Raw genomic sequence first — 26,963 nt, 5'->3', positions numbered from 1 at the left:
TTCAAGTGACTTTTTTGCTAGTTAATTGGAACCATCAATTCCCCATTCAGATTGATTTAATGCAAGCTTACAAACGTTGGGCCAAATCTAAAATGCAACATCAGGAAAGTGTATAAAGGGCTTCTTCGAAATTACTTTAAGTCCCAAGCATGTGGTGGTTGCATGTTGGCTCGCTGGGAAATCTAGGCACAACTTCATTCTTTGTAAGGGCTTGTAAAAGGAGGGACCATCACAGCTTATTTGGAAGAACCATAGTGTCTGCTGGTGCATGACTGACCCCAGTGATCATGGCTCTATTAATGGGAGCGGGGCATCTGCGGCATCCTTCCATTGCGTAACCGCATATCTGACTAATGGTACAATTATTTATACAGGAATCAAACGGTTATAAGCGTTTGCTGTCAAATAAAACAACCTATTAATGCTAATTGGCCACATCTCTGTGTAGTGTTTGAACCATATTTTCCCAGATATCTTTAGTGAAACAGGGTTGTGACTAAAGGGAGTATAGCCGTTGATAATACCTCGGTTTCATTACAGAAGTCATTGGACGAAGGCGTCTGGAAGCACAAGACCTTTCATATCAGCAAATTTATTTTCCAAAACACAGGTTTAATGTGTATATAACTTTTTAATCGTGTTGGTGTTCCCACCAGACCATATCTCCATGTTAGTGTTTGTTTACGGGCAACTGATGGATGTGAGCAACTGTGCGGATTATCTATGTAGCTTGCCCCGACCATATGGAAGAGTAACGTTAGCTGTGTCAGATGCACCTGTATAGATCTGTGAAACTGCTATACAATCTTATTTGAATTATTTCTCGCTGATTTTAAGATGAGGGCCTTATTTTTCGAAAGCTGTATCGCAAAGACACGTTTCTTAACGGTGACACCCCACGTCGGGTTTGTAGTTCACATGACCCAGTTGTGGGCGACGCTGAGAACGGTAGGGAGAAGGCCGACAGTTTGGGAGCTAGGAGTGCAGGCGTGACTTGTAGCTGTTTAGGATATTTCTTTTAGCTAACCCTTAACCTAAATCTCCCAACCTTCTACGTAATTCACTTCCGGTTGTAGCTGTACTCTAGGCAGAACTGAAAGGGTGCACTTGTTCATTTGGTAATACATCAACATACTTTTTATTCCAAATGCAGCATGAACTCAATTACCCTGTGGACAAAACAACCAGATATGCTTTTATACAAGTTGTCAATCACTTGCTCTATAAAAGTGCAGAGATTTCAAATGGCAGTGTGTGCTGTGCCCACATCACAAAACCAAGACTTGCTCAGTGCTAGCTATACATGGACTGGTTAATTGGTTTTAAGTTATAACTCAAATGGATTGGTCTGTATACGGCAAACAAGGATGCATCTGTACACGGCTGCTCTATAGTGTCCAGTTATAAAACCAAAGACTTCTCAAATCACAATCTACATGGGTAAGAGTGATGGCAGTGTCTAACCAATCAGAACATCCATTTTTATTTTACAAAGTCAATCACCTAACAGGCTGTGAGGCAACTATGAAAGCCTGTCCCAACCTAGAAGTTGTACAAAAAGTTGAATCATAGAAAAATACAACACTCATGGACTACAATATAATATTGGCTTCAATATTTGAATCCATGAAAAGTATGAGGGAAAAGCATGCGAATTACATATTTTAGTCAGATACCACTCAGATTCAGTCATGAACAAGGCTAAGGTACATGAATGATCAATCCTTCAGTAATTCTAAAGAGGTCCATGTCTCACCAATACAGAATCTTAACCTACAACTTCAGACAACTGGTATGCTAATCTCTTCGAGGTGCTATAACCGACTACTGACACATGTCTATGCAAAGGAGGCCATTTGTAACTGCTGTAGTGCTGATCCCTTTGTAGTGTCCTCATGTCTGCTTCAGTCTCTAATGAGCATGATATCGTTGACATGTCAACCTTCAATGGCAGAGAGCGGATTTAGACGCCTCAAACATAAAGCAACATGAGTAAGAGGTTTTTTTTGTGGAGTATTGTGGATCGGTTGCTAGATTACAGGCCAGATTGAGTGTAAAACAGTCCCGCCCGCTAGTTACAAATTACATGTTTACTTCATATGCAGCCATTTTTATAACAAACCAGAGGGTGGCTGAGGTTCTTTCTACCCCTCAGTCAGGATTGTAATTTGCGTCAAATCAGCAACACGACTTCTCAATGCCAGAATCCGAGGCTTGTTCCGCTGGCGCTAGGTTAAATGTCTCTGTTTCAGGGCTGAGGCATAGAGGAGTAAGAAAATGGAGACTGGTTATTAGATATTGGACCAATCACACACACTCAGCCAACAGGTACTGTGCCAGTCTGTCTCTAACCATAACATCTCTCCTTGGAGTTGTCATCCACTATTGCTCAGGTAATGTGGCTGTTTGATTACAGTGAACACTGGTGTGACCAGGGGTCAAGTCCCAGACCTCATGGAACTGCCCTCTCTGCTGACAGATCTCAGCTGTTTTGTCTCTCTCAGGGCCCTCCGGTCATGCCGCTCCAAACATAGCATCGCTTCTCTCATTGGCAACCACTGTCATCGTCTGTCACAACAATAAATATCTTTACAAATGTTCCTTCCAGAGCATTCTGTGGAGTTTCCATCTTCTGTCCCACAAAAACATTGTCTTTTAGTTTCTTCATTTGGTTACGCAAATAGCAGGTATTGGAAATCTACTGGAGAAGTCACTGTTGCTATGCGAGTCTGATTCTCCTTCCACTCAAACCAGACCTGCTTGCCATTGACAGGCCTATTCTATGCTGGCAGTCACCATGAAATGTAACACCTTACCATCCCACATCCACAAGTCTACTGGGTGTGTTTGCAGCAGCTGGGTTGGAGTCTGCATTGGGTGTGTCCCACCTTTCTCTATTGTCCCCACAGTGCGGGTTCAGTCCCAGAGTACAGGAGTGCATGGGGAGTGACAAAATGGTGGCTGGACAAATCCATATTTGTCCATTTACACACTTTGGTGATTCCGGTTGATTAACCACAATGGACCGGGTGTCTACTCTAAGGCCGGCACTAGTCACTCATCTCTGTCCAGAATGCAGATCAACCAATCAAATTCCTTCACCCAGGTCTCCCAAAACATTCTCCAGGAGGGTGGTGGGGGATCTTTGCATTTGGCTAGTGTCTACTCAAAGTTACTCTTAGGACTGCTTTGGCAGGGGGGGGGGGGGGGGTAAAAGTGATGGGGAATGAGTAAGGGATTTGAGGGGGACGCTAGTCGGTGAACTTGTGTGTGTCTCCGTAGAGCCACTGCTGGGGCGGGAGGGCAACCTCGTTCAGATGACTGCACTTATCACTGCACTTGCAGGACTGCACGAACATGACGGAGTGGTCGAAGTGCTCGCCATCAGGGCAGGCAAAGGTCACGGAGGTGGTGCGTGTGCGGCGGGGTGAGCAGCAGCGGCCGTCCACACACACGCCGCAGTAGTTGGGCCGGTAGAGACGCGTGCTGCGGCAGCCAGCATAGGACAGACGCAGGGGCTCTGGGGCCTTGTGGGTACGGGAGCACTTCCTCCCTTTCTGTGGAGAAGAGAGTCTGGGTTAGTCACTGTACAATCCCAGTGAACCACAACTGCAGTTATGCTGGCACAGGGAGAGAATCTGAGGAAAGGTCAAAACAACAAGACCAGGGCTAGAGGGGCATGGTGATGGTATGGGTGGGTGGGCATCCAACAGTTATGATGTGGCATAGTGTCACATTAACGCCCCAACAACTCTCAAAACACAGGGAGAACATTAAGACAGGTGCCTGACAACCAGACTCATCAGTGAATCATTGCTCTGGTGAGATGTGGAGAGCGTTTTAAGGGTGTTACATGAAACAAGAGAAAGCGAGGGAGTGGGAGAATAGAGAGCGCTTTGCGTCATACACACAAGGGCCTATTAACACAACACACAGACCTGGGCAGAGTGGGCGAGGCTGGTAGCATGGTGGATGTGGCTACATGTTAGCTCCCACAGAACTCAAGGATAAGAGTCTCTACATTCCACTGTCACAACAATTTGGTGCCTTGTACTGTTAGTCTTTAGGTCTTCTAATGATGCTTTTTCCATTCACAGTTCAGTTGAACTTGTTCCACAGCAACAGTACTGTGAATAGAGTGGGCTCAGACCCACACTGGGGGAGCTTGCCGGAGGGAGGGGCACTTAATACCATGATATTAATATGGATGTGGGCACACCCCTGTCCACAGTCTCTTAAGGTTTAGACTGGGATGCAGGCATTGACCTAAATACATGTACCTACAATGTATGAAGACAGGGACTATTAAATGGTTGCCACAGAAATGGTGACCGCTGCAATCCCTTCCTTAAAGGCGGGCTGAACTTCCTGAATTAGCCTCGGTTTCAATTCTCATTAGGAAATGCGACAGAACGTGTTTTGGGTCATGGACTGCTTTGATGTGGGTGTGTGTAAGAAGCGTTTGTACTTTCACTCTGCCAAAAACAGTACACAGTCACTCTTCTAGATCAAGGGTTCCCAACCTTTTTTCCTCCAGGGCCCCCTTTTCCACGTAAAAAAAGTTGGGCCCCCCTTTTATTTTTGACGTGATTGTTTATTGATTTAGCCTTTATTAACACGACCAGCTTGATTTGATTTAACGTGAAGTACTTAGGAAAATGTTATTTGAAGCTAATTTTCTGAAATTTTCCGTAGTTTAACAAGACTCTTGACATCTTTTTGATGATAATCAAAGATAAGTTCTATCTCAATTCAATTATATATATATATATATATATATTCTCTTTTAAACAAAGTGAATAGATCAATTGATAGTGACAGTCACACATTGTATAAGATTACCTCTCAAGCACAGTCCAATTTCTTTGAGTCCTCGACTTTTAGAAGGTCGTAGCTCCACTTCTGAATGTCATAGAGCCAAACCAAATATTCCCATGTGCATCAGTCGAGTGTTTCTCTAGCATTTTACCACTTGTTTCTAGCCGAGTGTCAGCGACGTATGCGTCATCTCAAATCAAGGAATGTCCCACGGCCCACCACGAAATGTTGGCGCACCCTATGGGGGTCCGTGACCCATAGGTTGGGAACCCCTGTTCTAGATAACGTAAAAGTCTAACCAGGTCTTGTCTGGAAGTAGACTAGCTAGCCAACTTCCGATTAGCTTCAGCTGGCCAGTGAACAACCATGGCAAATTTGGTTTGATAGCATATCTGTGTGGCTAGTTGGGGACCGTCAATAAATTACACAATGTAAATATTTTCATGTTTCACATCTTTCAGTTGTCTAATTAAATGCTTTCAATATATGCATTTAATTTCTCCAGCTTCTAATTAAATCAAATTTGGAGCTGTTGACATTTTAAAATATTGTCCCATGTACATTGTGTGATTTACTGGTCTTTAGCTAGCCCCGTAGTGATATTGAATGTCAAACCAAATTTACCTTGGGGCATTACGATCGGGATGTGTGCAACTGGTTTCTGAATTGACGATTACTTGGGTGCTGTGGGCAGGATTGAAAAACCCAACCCCCAAAAACTGTTGTGGTACTTTTCATTCTGTGACATACCATTTTTTTCCTAATTATCTCAATTTGGGACGAGACTGACTTTATGACCCAAATTATCCTATTTATACTTTGTAGTCAATTTTGACACGAGTAAATGTTTATGACGAATATAGATGCCACATAGGCCGTTTACTAAAAGATAAGTTGTTTATTGCCTCTTTATGGTTTCTAGACCCTTTACACACACACTTTACCTTGACGGGGATGGACATGGAGCTGCAGGGCCGGATGTTGCACAGACGCGTCTCCTTCACTAGCTTACACCGGGCGTTGTCATTGGTGACACGAGAGGACACGGCCATCCCACAGCTGCGTGAGCATTGGGACCAGCTCGTGGTCTGGACCACACACTGCCCTCCAAACTGCCTCCATGCTGGATGGAAGGAGAGAGTGGGGGAGAGAGGACCAGAGGGAGAGGCACAGAGATGTAAGCACACTGGCCTCATTCACAGAACAGGCAACACTGACGCATAGAGGAGGGTGATTACAGAGAAGGAAAAGCTGGACGACAGAGGTATATGCTGGGAGAGAGTGGTGTGTGTGCCTCTGGTGCACAAGTAGTCAGTGGAAAACATGGCACACTGACACACACACATGCAGGGAGATGCAGGGGAAAGGCTAGGAGTGCACAGTGGGTCTGTTTGTGAGTCAGGGGCTAAAACACAAACATGGCGTTTTACTGCGGGGAGGAAACAAACGGCGCTCTAAGGCGACATCACGGCGCCCTCTCTTACCCGCCAGGTTGTGCCCGCGCAGCTTGTCCCACGTCTTCTCTACCTCCACCAGCTCGTTTCCCATGGTATCCTTGGGTTTGTAGTGGTACGGCTTGGGGTATGGTTTGTAGGGGTACGGCTTGGGGTAGGGGTAGGCAGGGTAGGGCATGAAGGGGAAAGGCGGGTAGGCTGGAGGCAGTGGGTGCCCGTGTACTGAGGGTACAACGGATGAGCCCTTGTGGCAGTCGATCCTGAGGCAGCACTGCCCAGGCACCTTGACCAGGCGCGGGGCAGGGCAGGAGGGCGATGCCAGGGGCACATGGCTGGGGCACAGGGGCACGCAGCCCACCGCCCCGTCAATGCACGTACACTGGTGCTTGCAGCCAGCCTGGAAATTCTCCCCGTTCTGGTAGATCCGTCCGTTGTATTCGCAGGAGCGACCCTCGAGCTTCGCTGTTAGGAAGACATATTTTTAAAAAGGAAAGCCAATGATGTCTGTATGTAGAAGGATCTGAGGTATCACTAGCCTATGGCCATGCCTTTGGTTTTATTGCTTAAAACACAATGAGTTCAAGTTGAGTGAGGAAATGAACAAAGTGGAGGAGAGGGACAAGAGACAAAGGAATAGAGAGAGAGAATGGGCACATCAACAAGAAAGGTCCAGAACTAATTCTGTATTAGAAGTAGGAAGTGAAATGACAGAGGTAGTAGACACTCTATCCCTAGTTTAATGAAGGAGCCTCTATTCTTAGTCCAGAGAGGAATTTTGACTTGTTTACGATGTCGTTCCACTTCAATCCCTCTGCGAGACTCCCATACAACACCCCCAAACACCCTCCTTTATATAGAAATCACCCCCCCCTCACAAAAATACCCCTGTGTGTGTCTGTGTGTGCGCGCGCATGCGGCAACACACGGACCTAGATAAATACATTCTGCCCCCTGCTCTCAGAAGTGTGGCTCAGGAAGATGCTCTCTCTTCTAAACATGGCACCAATTTCAAACGCCAGATCCATATCAAAGACAACCAACATTCACTTTTCATTGAATCCATACAACCCCAGACTAAACCCTGACAACCCCGTTTGTATTGTGTACATACCCCTACAGATGCCATGAGTGTGGCCCACGTCATTGCCATAGTTACACTCCAGCCCCTTGTGGTGGTCACAGGGGTGTGAGTCGTGGCAGTCCTGGTTGAGCTGGCCAGCACACACCTTACAGCAGCCACAGCCGTCAGGTACAGAGCTGACCCCCGGGGGACAGGAGGGGGGGCCAGCCGGACACTCACACATCACAGGGCAGCCAGCACTCACCTACAGGGGGCAGGTTGGAGGGAATGGTGCAATACAGAGGATTGAAAAAAGGATTTCAATGAGGGCAGTTCGTAGCCTAAACATTAATAGAACGATAAACTGTTTCAAGTGGAGTCAGGCTACACAGAGCACAGAAGATCTTCAAAGTGTGTTTGGCTTAAATATTCACTAAATACCCAGTAGCACCGACCCCCCCCCCCCCCAGGGACACTTTCCCAACCTCTGTCGCTGTCGCCTTCCTCTTGGCAGGGATGGAAGAAAAATTCAATGTGACCCCCTCCCTGAGTCCCAACACCACAGCCCCCCATAACCCTGATAAAAAGGTTTTGGGTCTGCCTGTCTACAGTTGGATAAGACTATCCAAAGTATCCCTCTACTGCCATGCCATCCTGGGCCAGGGGGATTGAGTGGTGGGGCCTAAATTGTTTCCGCACAGCAGGTTCCATCCATTTCCAGACCTGAATGTGTCACTTTTCATCTCAGTTTGGGAGCCCTAATTGGGTCCTTGTGTGCCACTGGGGTTTAAAGGGCAGTAGCTGTCCAATATTCCAATGATATTCAGGAACTAAGGTAAAACATGAGCACTTGAGTCAGGTTATCATCATCTGTCATGTCATGCATTAGAGTCAGATAACTACACTGTTCCTTTCTGTCGCTATCTTAGTGTATAGAAGACACTGTGGTCAACATCACTTTCATTACAGAGTACAGTACCCTATTTTAGTTTTATGGAAACATATTTTAGTAGTGGGGTGGCACCATCTGGCCATAAATGTTCACTGTAAAGGTAAAACGACAGCATTTACTCAACTGTAACATCAAATTCACAGTGCCTTCACATTAACGCAATATTCAGAGACACAAAGGTATTTCTCATAACGCTGAAGACAGAGGACCAGTACGCTTGTCGGTGGTGCAGTCTGTTGACTACCCGCCACTGTGGTGACAGGAGACCGACCCGACACGTGAACTTCTATTTACAATGTTTACACAAGCTTGGCTGAAGCCAAAATAGTACAAAAACATGACACACACTTACCAAGGCAATAGTCGTCATTTGAAACAGAACAAGCAATATTAACGTCCTCATGTTGTCAAATGACAATTGAATGAAAGTATAACTTCTGCCACAAGACAATTGTTGTTTACGTCCACGGACAAAACCCCACAACGGGAACTGTCAAACAAGGCGCAGTAATTCCACAGTTAATGTGTAGTGTTCTTCCTAGAATATCAACACCTGCATATTTTAATCGAATCATTTTTGCAGCTCGGTTATATATTGTCCCCGTGCTTTTTGTTGCAGCTCCGCCTACCACAGTCGGTCTAGCCAATTAAGAGGCGGGCATGAGGCCAGGGTATTCCAAAGGGGGAGGAGGGGTTTGAGGCGTGGCCAACTATGAATGCGTTCATTCATTTAAAAATCTAAATTACTACATTCCAAAGAGGACCTGGCTTTTGGTGTTTATTTATTTATGTTTGAATTAAAATAATATTATTGATGCTTTTAAGTTGTTTTCACACGCATACCTCTGTCCAGCTGTTGTTTTGTGAAAGGCAAGATAAATATACTCAGCTGGCTAGTGTGTGCTACATTAGTACTGGAACAGCCATAGAAAACAGTTAGGAATTTGGTCCCCTTCTTCTTTATAAAAATACTTGACGAGGAGAGCGAGACGGATAAAGTATACATATAGATGGGCGTGTAGACGTTTCAGTGGAATTATCTCTGATATACCAAAATATTGCACAAGTCTATGAAGATGATGGTGGAAATGATAGCGATAACTCCCCTTTCAATCCATCACTCTCTCCTTCTTCCATATCCTGTCTGTCGTCAACATCCATCTCTACCCTTCATAGATTCCCTTGGTGCCCCTCTACGTGGCCTTCATTCGTCGCTCTCTCTTTCTCTCACAGACATTTATTGAAGAAGGGAGTGTGCTAAAGGTCCAGTGGTGGTGAGTCCAGACCAAAGCAGAGCGGAACGGAGGTGAGAACAGTCGGGCTAATCCAGGGCTCGCTCCCATGGACACGAACACAGGAAGCTCTCGGTTTACCTGAGCTGGTACACACTTTGACCACATAGTGTGCCCTGTTACACACTGATACTGTGTTAGAGGTAGACACACATACAACAATCCACTGACACACTGTTAAACTGTACAGTATATCATGCAAACATACAGTACCAGTCAAAAGTTTGGACACACCTACTCATTCAAGGATTTTTCTTTATTTTTACTATTTTCTACATTGTAGAATAATAGTGAAGACATGAAAATTATGAAATCATCTAGTAACCAAAAAAGTGTTAAATCAAAATATATTTTATATTTGAGATTCTTCAAAGTATCCACCCTTTGCATTGATGACAGCTTTGCACACTATTGGCATTCTCTCAACCAGGTGGTCACCTGGAATGCATTTCAATGAACAGGTGTGACTTGTTAAAAGTTAATTTGTGGAATTTCTTTCCTTAATGTGTTTGAGCCAATCAGTTGTGTTGTGACATGGTAGGGGTGGTATACAGACCACGTCCATATTATGGCAAGAACAGCTCAAATAAGCAGAGAAACGACAGTTCATCGTTACTTTAAGACATGAAGGTCAGTCAATCTGGAAAATGTCAAGAACTTTGAAAGTTTCTCCAAGTGCATTCACAAAACCCATCAAGTGCTATGATGAAACTGGCTCTCATGAGAACCGCTACAGGAAAGGAAGACCCAGAGTTGCCTCTCCTGTAACGGATAAGTTCATTAGAGTTAACTGCACCTCATATTGCAACCCAAATAAATGGTTCACAGAGTATAAGTAACAGACACATCTCAACATCAACTGTTCAGAGGAGACCACTAAAGAAAGAAAGAAAGAAAGAAAGAAACCACTACTAAAGGACCAATAAAAAGAAGAGACTTGCTTGGGCCAAGACACACAAGCAATGGACATTAGACCGGTGGAAATCTGTTCTTTGGTCTGATAAGTCCAAATTTGAGATTTTTGGTTCCAACCGCCGTGTCTTTGTGAGACGCAGAGTAGGTGAACGGATGATCTCTGCATGTGTGGTTCCCACCGTGAAACACGGAAGAGGAGGTGTGATGGTGTGGGAGTGCTTTGCTGGTGACACTGTCAGTGATTTATTTAGAATTCAAGGCACACTCAACCAACATGGCTTCCACAGCATTCTGAAGCGATATGCCATCCCATCTGGTTTGTGCTTAGTGGGACTATCATTTGTTTTTCAACAGGACAATGACCCAAAACACACCTCCAGGCTGTGTAAGGGCTATTTGACCAATAAGGAGAGTGATGGAGTGTTGCATCAGATGACCTGGCCTCCACAATCACCTGACCTCAACCTAATTGAGATGGTTTGGTAGCAGTTGTACTGCAGAGTGAAGGAAAAACAGCCAACAAGTGCTCAGCATATGTGGGCACTCCTTCAAGACTGTTGGAAAAGCATTCCTCATAAAGCTGGTTGAGAGAATGCCAAGAGTGTGCAAAACTGTCATCAAGAAAAAGGATGGCTACTTTGAAGGAAATATATATATTTTGATTTGTTTAACACTTTTTTAGTTACTACATGATCCCATATGTATTATTACATAGTTTGTATGTCTTCACTATTATTCAACAATGTAGAAAATAGTAAAAATAAAGAAAAACCGTTCATAGAGTAGGTGTGTCCAAACTTTTAACTGGTACTGTACACTGACACGAACTGTGACGACAAAGTGTGCCGCATTACACACTGTTTTACTGAAGACACGCAGACTGTACACACACATACACACACACTCCTTTATCCTCTTCCCACTCAATCCATCTCTGTCTCTTCCTGACTGTGTAATGAGGTGATGTAATTGGTCAAGGTAAGAAGATCCCCCCCAGCGAGAAAAAATGGAGGGTAATAGATGGACACACTCACAGCCATGTTGTTGTTTTCATATTTCCTCAAAGCTTAGGCTACCATGACTCATCAAAGGACTTGTCCTTTCCACTGTAGTCTGAACTGGTCCCACCCAAGGCATACATACACTTTCCAATATAACACCAACAGAAAACACACACGCACAGACACTCAAATTCACACACACACACACACACACACACACACACACACACTTCTATCTCTCTCTCTCTCTCTCTAATGAGATAGATATTCACGCATAGACATTGCAAGTATTCAATTACCTTTCTGCTGACCTTTGCATTCTATGTTGACAGCAAACGTCAACTGGTAATAGCTAAAGTGACACATTTACATTACATTTAAGTCATTTAGCAGACGCTCTTATCCAGAGCGACTTACAAATTGGTGCATTCACCTTATGACATCCAGTGGAACAGCCACTTTACAACAGTGCATCTAAATCTTTTAAGGGGGGGGGGGGGTCAGAAGGATTACTTTATCCTCTCCTAGGTAATAGGATACTGGTTTGTTTTCAGATCTTTAACTACTTCAGTGGAAATCCCTCCCTGTTTATGATCAAATTCACGGCGGTAAGCGGGAAGGTAAAGGGGGAGTGGAAAAAAGGTGAGCGGTGGCAGCTGAGGAAGAGATCAAACATTATACTTTCATAAACAAGTCTGTGGAAATCAGTGGAGGCTGTTGAGGGAAGGACGGCTTATAATAATGGCTGGAACGGAGCGAATGGAATGGAAAGGGGGTTACCTAGTCAGTTGTCCAACTGAATGTATTCAACTGAAATGTGTCTTCCGCATTTAACCCAACCCCTCTGAATCAGAGAGGTGACTGCATCAAACCACGTGTTTAAAGTATTTGATACCATTCAACTCATCCTCCCCAATTAAGGTGCCACAAACCTTCTGTGGTGGAAATAGAAAAAGAGAGGGAGAAACATGGAGAGACTGAGAACAGAGAGAGAGAGTAAAGAAGGGGGGATAGTTCTGTGAGATCACTGAAAAGAAAGACAAGGTCTGCCATTTCATGACTGGCAGTTTAGACCTAATTCCTCCATTACCAACTTTTATTCCAAAACAACAGAACAAGTTGGTTCCATGAGAAAGGTAAAACAGAGATGGTCAGCTGGAGGGAAGGCATGGGGTGTGTAAGCGGGATAGATAGTGTGTTTAAACCACAAGAGGTTGATGGTACCTTAATTGACCATATTGTTGTCATGTGCTGCTACCATGCTGTGTTGTCATGTGTCACTGCCTTGCTATGTTGTTGTCTTAGGTCTCTCTTTATGTAGTGTTGTGTTGTCTATCTTGTTGTGATGTGTGTTTTGTCCTATATTTTAAATTTGTATTTTTAATCCCAGCCCGTAGGATGCCTTTTGCAAGGCCTTCATTGTAAATAAGAATTTGTTCTTAACAGACTTGCCTAGTTAAATATATACAAAAAATTAAAACAATTGGGGAGGACCGGCTTGTGGTAATTGTTGGAGGAATTGGTGAAATGGTATCAAACACATAACCATATGCCATTCCATTTGCTCCATTCCAGACATTATTATGAGCCGTCCACCCCTCAGCAGCCTCCACTGGTTTACACATGCGAGGCGAAGGGGGAGGATTAGAAGAGAAGGGGGACAGGTGTGGAGTGTTCGTTAAAGTCAGGAGGGAGCTCTTGCTTGCCACACCTGTTGAGGTGCATTCTGTTACACACAAACACACATATTTTTGTGCACTACAACTGTATGTATATGGCCTGTGATTGTCCAAATCACATCAGCATTGGGTGTGTGTCTCAATGCTGGCACATGGGAAGGGGCAGGGTGACTGGGAGCGAGAGAAAGAACACAGGCTGTTCCAAAACAAGTGAAGAGAGAGGTTATGGGAGAGGGAGGGAGAAAGAGGAAAGAGAAAGAGAGGAATTTAAGTCCCACAGTTATTTTTAAACCTAGAACAGGAACTCTTCTGTTGACTTCCACACTGGTAGAAGAGTAGAGCAGCACAGAGGAGACGGAGAGGGCAGAAACATACACACACATATGTCCCTTGTGCCCCTACACACGTGTGCATGCCTCTACTGCTACACACGATCAGGTTTAGCTCCCTCCATGCATTTACATCCTTATGCAGGTACACTTTACTACACTACAGTGTGTGTGCATGCACATATTCACACTCACTCTTAAACACATGCGTGCATTAGCATTATACTGTACGTGTAAATATGCTTTCCTATATATCAACAGTCTGTGTACACTTTCACTCTTCACACAAAACATAGACCAAGTAGTCATTCATTTCAATCAAACAAAGCCCTTTTCAAATAGCTATGCATTTGAAATCAACCAATATCCTAATTGACAATAAAGAGCAGACAGAGGTCTAAATTAGAGAGCTTGCGTCTGGACAGAGAGAGAAAGGCTCGGAGTCTGTATACAGCAAAAACAGTGAAAATTAAGAGACTGAGAAAAAGCGGACTTGGACTTTGGTTTCTGTTTCACTTTAATTTAAATAAGTACAAGGCCATTTACTGTACTTGCCCTGTTGGGAACAATTTAACCTAACAGCCATGGTTGTACCAATGGTTGTACTGGGCCCACTGTCCTGTCTGTTCTGTGGAGTGAATGGACAAGGAGGGAGAAGGAATGAGAGGAAACAAGCTAGACCAGTTAGCAGTCCAAAAAATAGGTTGCTGCTACATGTGACACGGGGCCTTATAACAGCTACGTCAATGGTTACCATTAGCCTAGCGCTCGGGTCAGCTTGATGATGAGTGAGGTCAGGGGTGGGCTCAAGGAACGTAACAAGGTCAAAGGGCATCGGAAACTGGGTCACCTGTGCCTGTTGATCAGTTGTAATGAAGCTTACTGACTCTGCCCACCCCCCCGCCTCACCTCACCTCTAAGATGTCACAGAAAGCACCCTTGTTCTCGACCTCGCCCCTCTGCTGGGACCCCTCAAATCCCAGATATCCCTGCAATTTCCGGTGCAATGTTTGTTTGGCGGCTAATGGGAAAGGGGCGGGTGGACTTTAAAAAAAAAAGAGCCTGACTCACAAACATTTTGGGCTGCGTTTGAGGGTAAACACATAAACGGCAGGCTGTGCGAGGCGGGCAGTGAGGAGGACTGAGACGCCGGTGTTCTGGCCCTGACACGCAGCTCCCACCACAGGCTGCACACAGAGCACAGCACTGTTCAGGCCCCAACCGACACCTCAAAAATAACATGGGCCTCCTCTCTGATCAGGGGAGGGGGCCCTCTGCGGGGGATATCTGGACACGGTCTATAGACGGACAAGGCAGGGCACACCATTACTGAAACACTGAGGTTAGTTCACTTGTTGATGTTAATCCTGAGAAACAACAATGCCCTGGATCTTTCAAACTATACATGCTACTTTTAATGCAATTGAAATGTGACAGGACAGCATATCCTTAGAAACTATTCATGTGATTATTTGTAAAGGACGTACAGTATAATAGGCAAGAGCAACATACATTATACCTGGATAAGACTTGTTAAGGATGTGTAGGCGTAATGAGCTATATGCAAATACATTATATAACCTTACATAAGCTAAGTATCAGTCAGAATATGCCGAAGTAACAAGACAGAAAACTGCATACAGCATAAACACAAATGGGCCTCTTGAGTTGAGAGACCCCTTTCCTTTGCTGGACAATATCACTTCCTCCTGAACGGGAGAGAGTGGAGGAGGGGTACAGGCAAGGGATGGAAGGGGGCGTGTGGGGAGGTGCATGGCGAAGGTGGTGGGGAGTTTTCGGGAAGCAGCAGGGGTACATGCAGGAGGGAACCAGACTGACAGATAGGCGGGAGGAAGTGGGGGCGTCTGTCTCTCCTGTGGTTGGCTGCTGGATGTGAATACCCCTCTCTGTGTCCAGCCATCCTCTCTCTGAACCCACTCTGCTGCTGTTTACTTCTGTTGGGGGAAGTGGCCTCCTCCTCTCTATCTCTAATCCCCAGACTCTGTAACCACTGGCACAGTCCACCATCTCCCTCTGTCTCTGGGGTGAAGGACGGGACATATCTGTCATTGGCTTGGTCCTCTCCTTTACAGTCCAGCCTCCTCCTTCTCCTCTTCACCTTCTGCTTCTCTTTCACTCCTCCCTCTCCAGTCCCAAGATCATCTCGCATTTTAAGAGGAGACACTGCTCTGCCCCATCTTGCCCTGCCTTTGATATGGGTCCTTAGGGGTGGGGAAAGCTGAGAAAAAGGCTGTCTGCTTTCAGCACTGATTATGAATGAGAGTGTATCTGTGAGAGGTCCTGTTGGTGGTTCTAATACAGTGAGCCCATGTGCACTCATGAGTCTCTTGGGCTGTGTTTGTGTCTCTGAGTCTGTGTTTATGTGAACGTCCTTCTCTGACACTACGTCATTGTGAGTCAGTTGATGTGGGAGTGTGTTGATGTGGGTGCCTGACAGTAAATCTTGGAGGGTGTGTGTTCCTGAAACCTCGCCGGCGTGTGTATTCGCAGGCAGAACCGCTCTGGATCTGCGGAATATGGAGCGGAGACGTCGGTGGGGTGGTAGGCTGGCCGACAGCCCCGACGGTCCGATGCTCCGGAACAAAGGTGGGGGGCAGAGGGTGATAGAGGGTCTCATCTCTTCACCCGTCCTCTGGAGCATTACATCTGCTCCTCTCTCCTCCTCCCCCTCTTGAAGGTGCCTGCAGAAGTCATCAGATCTGTCCCCACGTTCAAACTGCCAGTGTCGGGAAGGCTGGGACATTTTCCCTTGTTACAGGTGGAGGTAGATGGGAGTCTGTGTTTAATGGTATTGGATGGGGTAAAACATTTCACTTGGTAAGATGACCACCTCTGGTTGATATGCTCAGGGAAGACCTCTTGTTAGGCTTTTCCTAAATGTACCTAGTTTTTTTTTTTTTATCCTGAAGTCACTTCACCAATGTCCGGATAGGTCATAAACATCTTGTTCAACGAGGCACCCTATAAGTAGACAGTGGATACAAATTCACAGAATTAACACAGAGCACAGGAGGTTGGTGGCACCTTAATTGGGGAGGACGGGGTCATGGTAATGGTTGGAGGGGAATTAGTGGAATGGTATCAAATACATCAAACACATGGTTTCCATTTGCTCCGTTCCAGCCATTATTATGAGCCGTCCTCCCCTCAACAGCCTCCACTGACACAGAGTTATTCAGAGTTAAGTCATCAAAGCTATTGCACTACATCCAGAGAAAACAGTCCATATCCAAGAAATCACTGTGACATAATACAGCAGTGGTGAAACAGGGGAGGCTGGTGGGAGCAGCTATAGGAGGACAGGCTCGTTGTAATGGCTGGAATGGAATAAATGGGACGGTATCAAACACATCAAACATATGGAAACCACAGGTATGACTCCGTTCTATAAATTCCATTCCAGCCATTACAATGAGCCTGTCCTCCGATAGCTCCTCCCACCAGCCTCCACTGCTGTGAAAAGACAGAATAATAAACACAGAGAGGAAAGGACAGTCAAAGAGAAAACATTGAGTGCAATGCAATGAGTATGTGTACAAAAGCTAATTCATGGTAAGAAGTACTACAGGTCTACAAAGAATACGTGAAAGCCACTCACAGGGTCAGGTGTATTCTCTCTGCCTTCTCAGTTCTCAACTTCAGGAATGAGCTGTCTTTGATTGAATATCCATTCATTGTTAATGCAGTAGTCTGGTCCTCCTGTCCATCTGTCCACATCATCATCAGCAGCAGCAGCAATGCCTTGCCCCCATTTCTGAATCCATTGTCTGTCTGTCTGCTGTCTACTCTACTCTCTCCACTCTCCTTATCTAGTCTCAGTCTCCTCTGCACCTCACACCCACATCTCTCTACCTTTCATCTGGTGGCCATCTGACATGAAAGGTGGTCGAGACAGCCTCACTTCTCACTTTCATTTTAGTCTCCCCATCAATTATGAATGAATAGCTCTCTGAAGAGAAAGGGCCAGCATGGTACCCATATTGATAATTTCGCTTAGGTGAATTTATAGGTGCCTGAGCTCAATGCAGTGAACTTTGTAGGCAGATAGCCTATGGCGGTTTAGAGCGCTGGGGCAGTAACCGAAAGGTCGTTGGTTTGAATCCCTGAGCCGTGAAGGTGGAAAAAAATATACCGTTCTGTCCTTGAGAAAGGCAGTTAACCTCCAACAACTGCTCCCCGGGCACCGATGACGTAGACGTCGATTAATGCATCCGCCAGTACCTCTGTGATTCAGAGGCGTTAAATGCGGAAGACACATTTCGTTTGAATGCATTCAGTTGTGCAACTGACTAGGTATCGCCATTCCATCTGTTAAATCTTAAAGATTGAAAGCAGCTCCTTAGGGTAATTTTGTATGGGTATCCGCAATATTTTGTGATGTATGATTAATTGACAAAGGTAGACAATAATATCTCCTTCTGTGTCAGATTCCGTGTGGTGGGGTATCCACGATTTGCAAATCCACCTCACCTCTATCTCGAGGTCTTCCCATTGTTTTGCTAGAGAACCTTTCATAACCCTTCAAGTGCACTGGCGCACTGTAGTTCTGAATTTTAACTCGTGGCGGCGCTACTCGCCCAAACTTAAACATGAGACCCACAAATAATCTTAGCGTTTTTTTTATTTATCTGAACTGTAAACGGAAGTACTTCATACAGGACGATAGTGCACAGAACGGTAAGTGTTTTGTGCTATTTGTCTGTGTTACTACAATGATATTCTGGGTGACATTGGCACGTAATGGCAGTCGTTTTTCTCCGGTTTGTGGATGTGGGCGTTTTATAATGGGAGGACACAGGCGCGTGGAAAGAGAGAAGGAAGACGCAGGCAAAGTCACACGGAGGTTATTCGAAGAAAAAGCTAAGCCCAGTTCGTAAATACGCACAAAGTGGTTGCGAAACACGACGCCGTTCTATTGGATGGTCAAGCCACTAGAAAAATAACTCTAAAAACTATTTGTGGTGGTTTATTGCCCCCCCCCCCCCAATCAGCAGTTGTCAGTGAAGTTAGCTAACGTTAGCTAGCTAGGAATCTGTTTGAATCTAGTTCCCTGCTGTTTATGTTATGCATAGCCACTAAGCCAGCCATCTCTCACACACCTACATGTTACTGTATGGTGGTAAACATTAATGTCTTGTATAGGTGTCCTCCCCCTGATGTCACTGTCCAACCATAGTAGCTCTGCCTGAGTAGTGGACCAGTTTTGTATTATGGTGCCATGACATTACATTTATTGATCAGTCTTCTGTTCTCTTCCCCCTATATGTCTCCTTTCAGATGGCTCACCGGCTGCTAGTCTGTAGAATTTGGACCCTCTCAGTAAAAGACCTTCGCTGTCTCCCGGCCTCCACCTCCTCCTTCTCTACCTCCCTGCGTTCATCCACTACCCCTCTATCCCTCCTTTCCCCCAAACGCACTCTGCCCCGCTCCCTGCCCCACACTTCCCGCAGAGAGGTCTCCTTCAATGTGCAGGACCATGAGGACTTCACAGAGAGAGTCATCAACAGTGAGCTGCCTGTGCTTATTGACTTCCATGCCCAGTGAGTAGCTAATAGATTAGTTAATATGCTTCATGGACCCCCAGAGGGGATATTAGGCTCCACTTACAGCATTTACAAACTACCCTCTTGATGAGAAAGCAAAGCCCCTAAGAGAGAATACATGGAGAAGCATCTGTCTGCCTGTTGGAATTAGACTACTGAGATGACAGCAAGAAACAATTTTTATAGCAGGTATCAAATGATGCTTTGCAACCATGCTTGTAAACCTGACCATAGCTTTTTCAACAATGCACCCAACAGGTGAATGTATTTATCAATTATATTGAGTTGGCATAACATGCTCAACAGCTATCCTATTGTAAGACTAAAGCATAACAGTGAAAGTTGTGACTGAGTCCATATCATGTGTGATATCAACACCTTACCCATACTGCATGTGTCTGGCTGCATGGCTTGACATCTGATGGTGTTTCCATTGGAGGTAGATCATTTGAGGTTACACAACAAGGGGCAATGCCAGAACAGGCACATTGGGTTCATGCTCTTCTACAACGTGTCAAACTCATTCCACGTAGGGCAAAGTGCCTGTGGGTTTTCGCTTCTCTCTTGGGCTTGATGAATGAAGGTCACTGTTTAGTAAGGAACTCCCCACACCTAGTTGTCTTAATTGAAAGGAAAAACCAAACCCCAGCAGACACTAGGCCCTCCATGGAATGAGTTTGACACCCCTGCTCTAGAAAATTACACACACAGCCTGAAATAACATACATGCATGCGCACACACACAGTCGCTTGCGAAAGTATTCACCCCCCTTGGCATTTTTCCTATTTTGCCTTACAACCTGGAATATTAAAAAAAAAATGGGTTTATCATTTGATTTACACATGCCTATCACTTTGAAGATGCAAAATATTTTTTGTTAAACAAGCAAGAAATAAGACAAAAAAACACCACTTGAGCGTGCATAACTATTCAACCACCCAAAGTCAATACTTTGTAGAGCCACCTTTTGTGGCAATTCCAGCTGCAAGTCTCTTGGGGTATGTCTCTATAAGCTTGGCACATCTAGCCACTGGGATTTTTGCCCATTCTTCAAGGCAAAACTGCTCCGGCTCCTTCAAGTTGGATGGGTTCCGCTGGTGTACAGCTATCTTTAAGTCATACCACAGATTCTCAATTGTATTGAGGTCTGGGCTTTGACTAGGCCATTCCAAGACATTTAAATGTTTTCCTTAAACCACTCGAGTGATGCTTTAACAGTATGCTTAGGGTCATTGTCCTGCTGGAAGGTGAATCTCCATCCCAGTCTCAAATCTCTGGAAGACTGAAACAGGTTTCCCTCAGGAATTTCCCTGTATTTAGCGCCATCCATCATTCCTTCAATTCTGACCAGTTTCCCAGTCCCTGCCGATGGAAAAACATCCCCACAGCATGGTGCTGCCACCACGCTTCACTGTGGGGATGGTATCCTCGGGGTGATGAGGTGTTGGGTTTGTGCCAGACATAGCGTTTTCCTTGATGGCCAAAAAGCTCAATTTTAGTCTCATCTAACCAGAGTACCTTCTTCCATATGTTTGGGGAGTCTCCCACATGCCTTTTGGCAAACACCAAACGTGTTTGCTTATTTTTTGTTCTTTAAGCAATGGCTGTTTTCTGGCCACTCTTCCGTAAAGGCCAGCTCTGTGGAGTGTACGGCTTAAAGTGGTCCTATGGACAGATACTCCAATCTCCACTGTGGCGCTTTGCAGCTCCTTCAGGCGTATCTTTAGTCTCTTTGTTGCGCCTCTGATTAATGCCCTTGCCTGGTCAAATCAAATGTTATTTGTCACATGCAGATGTTAATGCAAGTGTAGCGAAATGCTTGTGCTTGTAGTTCCGACAATGCAGTAATATTCAACGAGTAATCTAATAATTTCACAACAATTACCTTATACACACAAGTGTAAAGGAATGAATAAGAATATGTACATACATAATGGTCTGTGAGTTTGTGGGCGGCCCTCTCTTGGCAGGTTTGTTGTAGTGCCATATTCTTTCAATTTTTTTTATAATGTATTTCATTGTGCGTTGTGGGATGTTCAAAGTTTCTGATATTGTTTTTATAACCCAACCCTGATCTGTACTTCTCCACAACCTTGTCCCTGACTTGTTTGGAGAGCTCCTTGGTCTTCATTGTGCCCCTTGCTTAGTGGTGTTGCAGACTCTGGGGCCTTTCAGAACAGGTGAGATCATGTGACACTTAGATTGCACACAGGTGGACTTTATTTAACTAATTATTTGACTTCTGAAGGTAATTGGTTGCACCAGATCTTATTTAGTGCCTTCATAGAAAAGGGGGTGAATACATATGAACGCACCACTTTTCCGTTTTTTTCTTTTTTGGATTTTTTTTTAAACAAGTAATTTTTTTATTTTCACTTCACCAATTTGGACTATTTTGTGTATGTCCATTACATGAAATCCAAATAAAAATCTATTTAAATTACAGGTTGTAATGCAACAAAATAGGAAAAATGCAAGGGGGGAGAATACTTTTGCAAGTCACTTGCTTATGTTTTTGCCAACTTGTTGACATTGTCTTGCTAGGAAACAATTTAATGTTATTGTCAGGTTCTATTCTGTACTCACAGATATGTGTATATATATATATACACTGCTCAAAAAAATAAAGGGAACACTAAAATAACACATCCTAGATCTGAATGAATGAAACATTCTTATTAAATACTTTTTTTCTTTACATAGTTGAATGTGCTGACTACAAAATCACACAAAAATGATCAATGGAAATCAAATTTATCAACCCATGGAGGTCTGGATTTGGAGTCACACTCAAAATTAAAGTGGAAAACCACACTACAGGCTGATCCAACTTTGATGTAATGTCCTTAAAACAAGTCAAAATGAGGCTCAGTAGTGTGTGTGGCCTCCACGTGCCTGTATGACCTCCCTACAACGCCTGGGCATGCTCCTGATGAGGTGGCGGATGGTCTCCTGAGGGATCTCCTCCCAGACCTGGACTAAAGCATCCGCCAACTCCTGGACAGTCTGTGGTGCAACGTGGCGTTGGTGGATGGAGCGAGACATGTCCCAGATGTGCTCAATTGGATTCAGGTCTGGGGAACGGGCGGGCCAGTCCATAGCATCAACGCCTTCCTCTTGCAGGAACTGCTGACACACTCCAGCCACATGAGGTCTAGCATTGTCTTGCATTAGAAAGAACCCAGGGCCAACCGCACCAGCATATGGTCTCACAAGGGGTCTGAGGATCTCATCTCGGTACCTGAGCTCATACCACCCTCATGGAGTCTGTTTCTGACCGTTTGAGCAGACACATGCATATTTGTGGCCTGCTGGAGGTCATTTTGCAGGGCTCTGGCTGTGCTCCTCCTAATCCTCCTTGCACAAAGGCGGTGGTAGCGGTCCTGCTGCTGGGTTGTTGCCCTGCTACGGCCTCCTCCACGTCTCCTGATGTACTGGCCTGTCTCCTGGTAGCGCCTCCATGCTCTGGACACTACGCTGACAGACACAGCAAACCTTCTTGCCACAGCTCGCATTGATGTGCCATCCTGGATGAGCTGCACTACCTGAGCCACTTGTGTGGGTTGTAGACTCCGTCTCATGCTACCACTAGAGTGAAAGCACCGCCAGCATTTAAAAGTGACCAAAACATCAGCCAGGAAGCATAGGAACTGAGAAGTGGTCTGTGGTCACCACCTGCAGAACCACTCCTTTATTGGGGGTGTCTTGCTAATTGCCTATAATTTCCACCTTTTGTCTATTCCATTTGCACAACAGCATGTGAAATGTATTGTCAATCAGTGTTGCTTCCTAAGTGGACAGTTTAATTTCACAGAAGTGTGATTGACTTGGAGTTACATTGTGTTGTTTAAGTGTTCCCTTTATTTTTTTGAGCAGTGTATATATTTTGTGGAGACTTTTGATTGAAATTTCACAAATACATTCAGTATTATTAGTTCTAACCAGAAATCCCATGTTTGTTCTATGAAGGTGGTGTGGTCCCTGCAAGATACTGGGGCCAAGATTAGAGAAAGCTGTCGCCAAACAGAAAGGCAAAGTTGCCATGGCAAAGGTCGACATAGACGATCACACAGACTTGGCCATTGAATATGGGGTAAGTGGAAGCTGTTGACATTATTGATTGATATTGCAAATGTTAGTTAGAAAATGTGACCTTCATTCCTCCCTTCCTTGAAGTAACTCCTGATCTAAAATGGTTGGATTTGTGAAAGCATGGATTCCACTACATATCTTACAGCAACCCAGTCATATCAGATCAGGGATTACTAGAAGGAAGGAAGGGAACAGTGCCTTTGACTGATGTCATTGTGGCTACTGACCTCTACTTCTCTCTACAGGTATCGGCGGTCCCCACGGTAATCGCCATGCGAGGAGGTGATGTCATCGACCAGTTTGTGGGAATCAAAGATGATGAGGCGCTGGACTCGTTTGTCAGCAAGCTTGTTGGACAATGAACATGTCAATCACATCCCTGTGATCCAATGACCCCATTGTTGTCTGAGCCTAGACTGGTCCTCAGTGCTTCATGGCCATGTTGAACCTGTTTAAAACAACTAACAACCCACCCACCACTTGACCACAACCCCACTTGACCACAACCCCACTTGACCACAACCCCACCTGACCACAACCCCACCTGACAAACAGGCACACGCTCACACCCATCCCTAACCTCTCTGCTTTGTATTATTCTGTCTGTCTATAGTCTAGTGATGGGTGTGTGCTGGTGTGAACTTCAATTCCCCTCTTTACTCATATAATGCTCCCATCTTGCAGCGGTTTCCTCCCTCCATCAACCTGTAATATAATGGCCCCACCCTGTGGAAACTAGTAGAGCAGCCTGAGCCAGTGTGTACCAGTTTACTACAATAGATTGTTTAGGGTGGGCAACTACACTGCTGTACTTTATTGCATTGTACAAGTCGTTTAGTATTAAGTGGGGAGGGACGTTCACAGGAAATGTGATATTGGTGAATGAGCTGTGATGTCGCTCTCCTTGCAGTTCCTGTTTAGTCCACTCGAGTGTGGCCTTCCCCAAGCATTGTAGGCTGCACCGTCATTTTACACCATTATGCCTAATGTGAGTGGAATGTGTCTGTATGGATGTGTATGAGTTTCTCAGTCTGTCTCTTGGTTTTGACTGAGAAATGTGAGATAATCGGGAAACACAAAAATGGTTATATGGGTTCGATTTATATTTTATTTCAATAAACTATGTAATATGACCAAGAGAATAAATAAAAGATATTAAAGGTGTTCTATATTTGGAGTGTGAATTGGTTTGTGGTCTACTATTACATGCGGTAAAGGACTAAATCATGAGGAAGTGGTTTCATAGTAATATTGGAGGACTTTAGACCTATATATGACTTCTTTAGCTGTAAAATAATATTCTTTATAATTTTATTTTTGGGGGTATGCCAACTATGAAGTTTACATCTAATCAGTTGTAATATTTCAGCCATGTGATTCCCTTGTTAACTATGTGGGCAGTCTAGTTAGGGGAGTGGTGATGGAATGTTGAATAAGGATGATGGTGTGATCTTTGTTTGCCTGGGAGGCAGGGATGTTTTCTGTCACGCAGATTAATTGACATATTTCTTTCTAGTAGAATGGGTGTGATGTTCTTACCATTACTGACAAACTTCTGTATGGCCCTAATGAGCTGGAATAGTCTTCTGTCTATTAAGCTACCTTGCCACATTCTTTAACTTCTCATTTAATTATTTATTTTTATTTAACTAGGCAAGTCAGTTATGAACAAATTCTTATGTACAATGACGGCCTATTTATCCCCCATTCAGTTTCTCCTCTTTTCCATTTCATGTCTCTCTCCATCCTCCTGTATTTTCAGTTTCTATTTAATCAGTCCGTCTCTGTTTCGCTCTGTTTCTCTCTCTCTCTTTACTTGTTTCACCCCCCTCTCATCAGTGTAATGGTGTGGAAGGCTGAAGCGTGCCCCACCCCAGCCTCCACTTAACTCCTCTAAATTACCCCTCTCTCTACCCCCACCACCAAGCTGTCTAGGTAGGCACCTGGCTCTGACTCCCCATCTCCAGGTGTCATTCCGTCTCACATGACAACACACAGGGTCATTCCCACACTGCGTGCCTCACAATCATAGCGTGTTATTACAGAATCACCGCTGACATCGTCATGGCACAGGCTTCCAAGCTACTTATTTGCTACCCTTAAACAGAGTACATTTTACAGGTTCCGTCTGTAGTTTTAATAACCTTGGATTAGATCATTGTTACACAAATAACGGCCACCAAGAAATTGACTGAGTGTTGAGCTGTTCAGTAGCCAGTTATAAAGGATATAAACATCCAGGGATTTTCTAAGAGGAATTCCATAGGTATTACATTAACAGGTGTGAGTAAGCAGGTACGTTTGGAGTAGCTAATGGTCTCGATCTATAATCCAGACTGCTGTTGTACTCAATGAAAGACATTTCTGTTTGGACTCTATCACATAGTTGAAATGGCTGGAATAGTAGTTCAGCAGTCCCTTTGTTAATGATCTATTTTGAACCAGTCCTCCCTCTCCCTTCATGTTCTCTCTTTTCCCCCTCCCTTTCTTTCTCTGTGTTCAGTGTCTTGACCACAGTGCTGATGATAGGTATAGGCTTATGCAGGCATACTTGTTGTTTCCCCTTCTTTAAAGGACCAGTGCAGTCAACATTATTTCCTGATAGTGGCTGGTTGAAAATACAATCTACACAGGTCCTTCTAATCAGCAGGTTTGCAATAGGTGGGAGTTTCTGACATGGTTATGCAGTAATTTAGTTAATAGACTAATAACAAAGAGTTCCAAAGAGAGTTCTAATGAACATCTATTACAGTAAGTTACTTAATTGTTACCCTGAAATTATTTGCTATTGATATAGATATCCTGTCCACCCACACAGACAGCGTTGTGAAGAAGGCGCAGCAGCGCCTCTTCAACCTCAGGAGGCTGAAGAAATTCGGCTTGTCACCAAAAGCACTCACAAACTTCTACAGATGCACAATCGAGAGCATCCTGTCGGGCTGTATCACCGCCTGGTACGGCAACTGCTCCGCCCACAACCGTAAGGCTCTCCAGAGGGTAGTGAGGTCTGCAGAACGCATCACCGGGGGCAAACTACCTGCCCTCCAGGACACCTACACCACCCGATGTCACAGGAAGGCCATAAAGATCATCAAGGACAACAACCACCCAAGCCACTGCCTGTTCACCCCGCTATCATCCAGAAGGCGAGGTCAGTACAGGTGCATCAAAGCAGGGACCGAGAGACTGAAAAACAGCTTCTATCTCAAGGCCATCAGACTGTTAAACAGCCACCACTAACATTTAGCGGCCGCTGCCAACATACTGACTCAACTCCAGCCACTTTAAAAATGGGAATTGATGGAAATTATGTAAAAATGTACCACTAGCCACTTTAAACAATGCCACTTAATATAATGTTTACATACCCTACATTACCCATCTCATATGTATATGTATATACTGTACTCTATATCATCTACTGCATCTTGCCATCTTTATGTAATACATGTACCACTAGCCACTTTAAACTATGCCACTTTATGTTTACATACCCTACAGTACTCATCTCATATGTATATACCGTACTCTATACCATCTACTGCATCTTGCCTACCATCACTCATTCATATATCTTTATGTACATATTCTTTATCCCTTTACACTTGTGTGTATAAGGTAGTAGTTGTGGAATTGTTAGGTTAGATTACTTGTTGTTATTACTGCATTGTCGGAACTAGAAGCACAAGCATTTCGCTACACTCGCATTAACATCTGCTAACCATGTGTATGTGACTAATAAAATTTGATTTGATTTGATTTGATTTATAAAACGGCTGCATTGGGCCTTTAACTACTCTTTGTCT

The 26,963-nt window shown here is 44.5% G+C and overlaps 3 protein-coding genes across 8 annotated transcripts; 1 reads left to right on the top strand and 2 right to left on the bottom strand.

The window, feature by feature from the left end:
* Window positions 1–1,441: 1,441 nt before the first annotated feature.
* Window positions 1,442–8,915, bottom strand: LOC139576267 (CCN family member 1-like). Its single transcript, XM_071402156.1, has 5 exons — window positions 8,637–8,915; window positions 7,384–7,597; window positions 6,303–6,734; window positions 5,763–5,941; window positions 1,442–3,557 (listed from the first exon to the last, which is right to left on the bottom strand). Exons 1-5 carry the CDS (start codon window positions 8,685–8,687, stop codon window positions 3,252–3,254), a joined length of 1,182 nt encoding a protein of 393 aa, XP_071258257.1. The 5' UTR covers window positions 8,688–8,915; the 3' UTR covers window positions 1,442–3,251.
* Window positions 8,916–13,025: 4,110 nt separating this feature from the next.
* Window positions 13,026–17,234, bottom strand: LOC139576273 (uncharacterized). Its single transcript, XM_071402170.1, has 2 exons — window positions 17,120–17,234; window positions 13,026–16,482 (listed from the first exon to the last, which is right to left on the bottom strand). The coding sequence occupies exon 2, from the start codon at window positions 16,262–16,264 to the stop codon at window positions 15,200–15,202; it is 1,065 nt and encodes a 354-aa protein (XP_071258271.1). The 5' UTR covers window positions 16,265–16,482; window positions 17,120–17,234; the 3' UTR covers window positions 13,026–15,199.
* An 833-nt stretch (window positions 17,235–18,067) lies between these two features.
* On the top strand, window positions 18,068–24,321 carry LOC139576276 (thioredoxin, mitochondrial-like). 6 transcript variants are annotated; one of them, XM_071402203.1, is made up of 5 exons: window positions 18,068–18,198; window positions 18,799–19,061; window positions 21,180–21,245; window positions 23,035–23,158; window positions 23,403–24,321. In XM_071402203.1, the coding sequence occupies exons 2-5, from the start codon at window positions 18,799–18,801 to the stop codon at window positions 23,517–23,519; spliced, it is 570 nt and encodes a 189-aa protein (XP_071258304.1). In that variant the 5' UTR covers window positions 18,068–18,198; the 3' UTR covers window positions 23,520–24,321. The 6 variants fall into 6 exon arrangements, with proteins under 6 accessions (XP_071258304.1, XP_071258322.1, XP_071258285.1 ...); XM_071402184.1 differs by having other exon boundaries at window positions 18,198–18,364; XM_071402212.1 differs by lacking the exon at window positions 18,068–18,198 and adding an exon at window positions 18,276–18,390.
* The last annotated feature ends 2,642 nt before the right edge of the window (window positions 24,322–26,963 follow it).

This window comes from Salvelinus alpinus, chromosome 1 (assembly GCF_045679555.1).
Source record: "Salvelinus alpinus chromosome 1, SLU_Salpinus.1, whole genome shotgun sequence".
Lineage (NCBI taxonomy): Eukaryota > Metazoa > Chordata > Actinopteri > Salmoniformes > Salmonidae > Salvelinus > Salvelinus alpinus.
The sequence above is the reverse complement of the archived record's forward strand: the minus strand, read 5'-3'. Positions and strand labels throughout refer to the sequence as shown.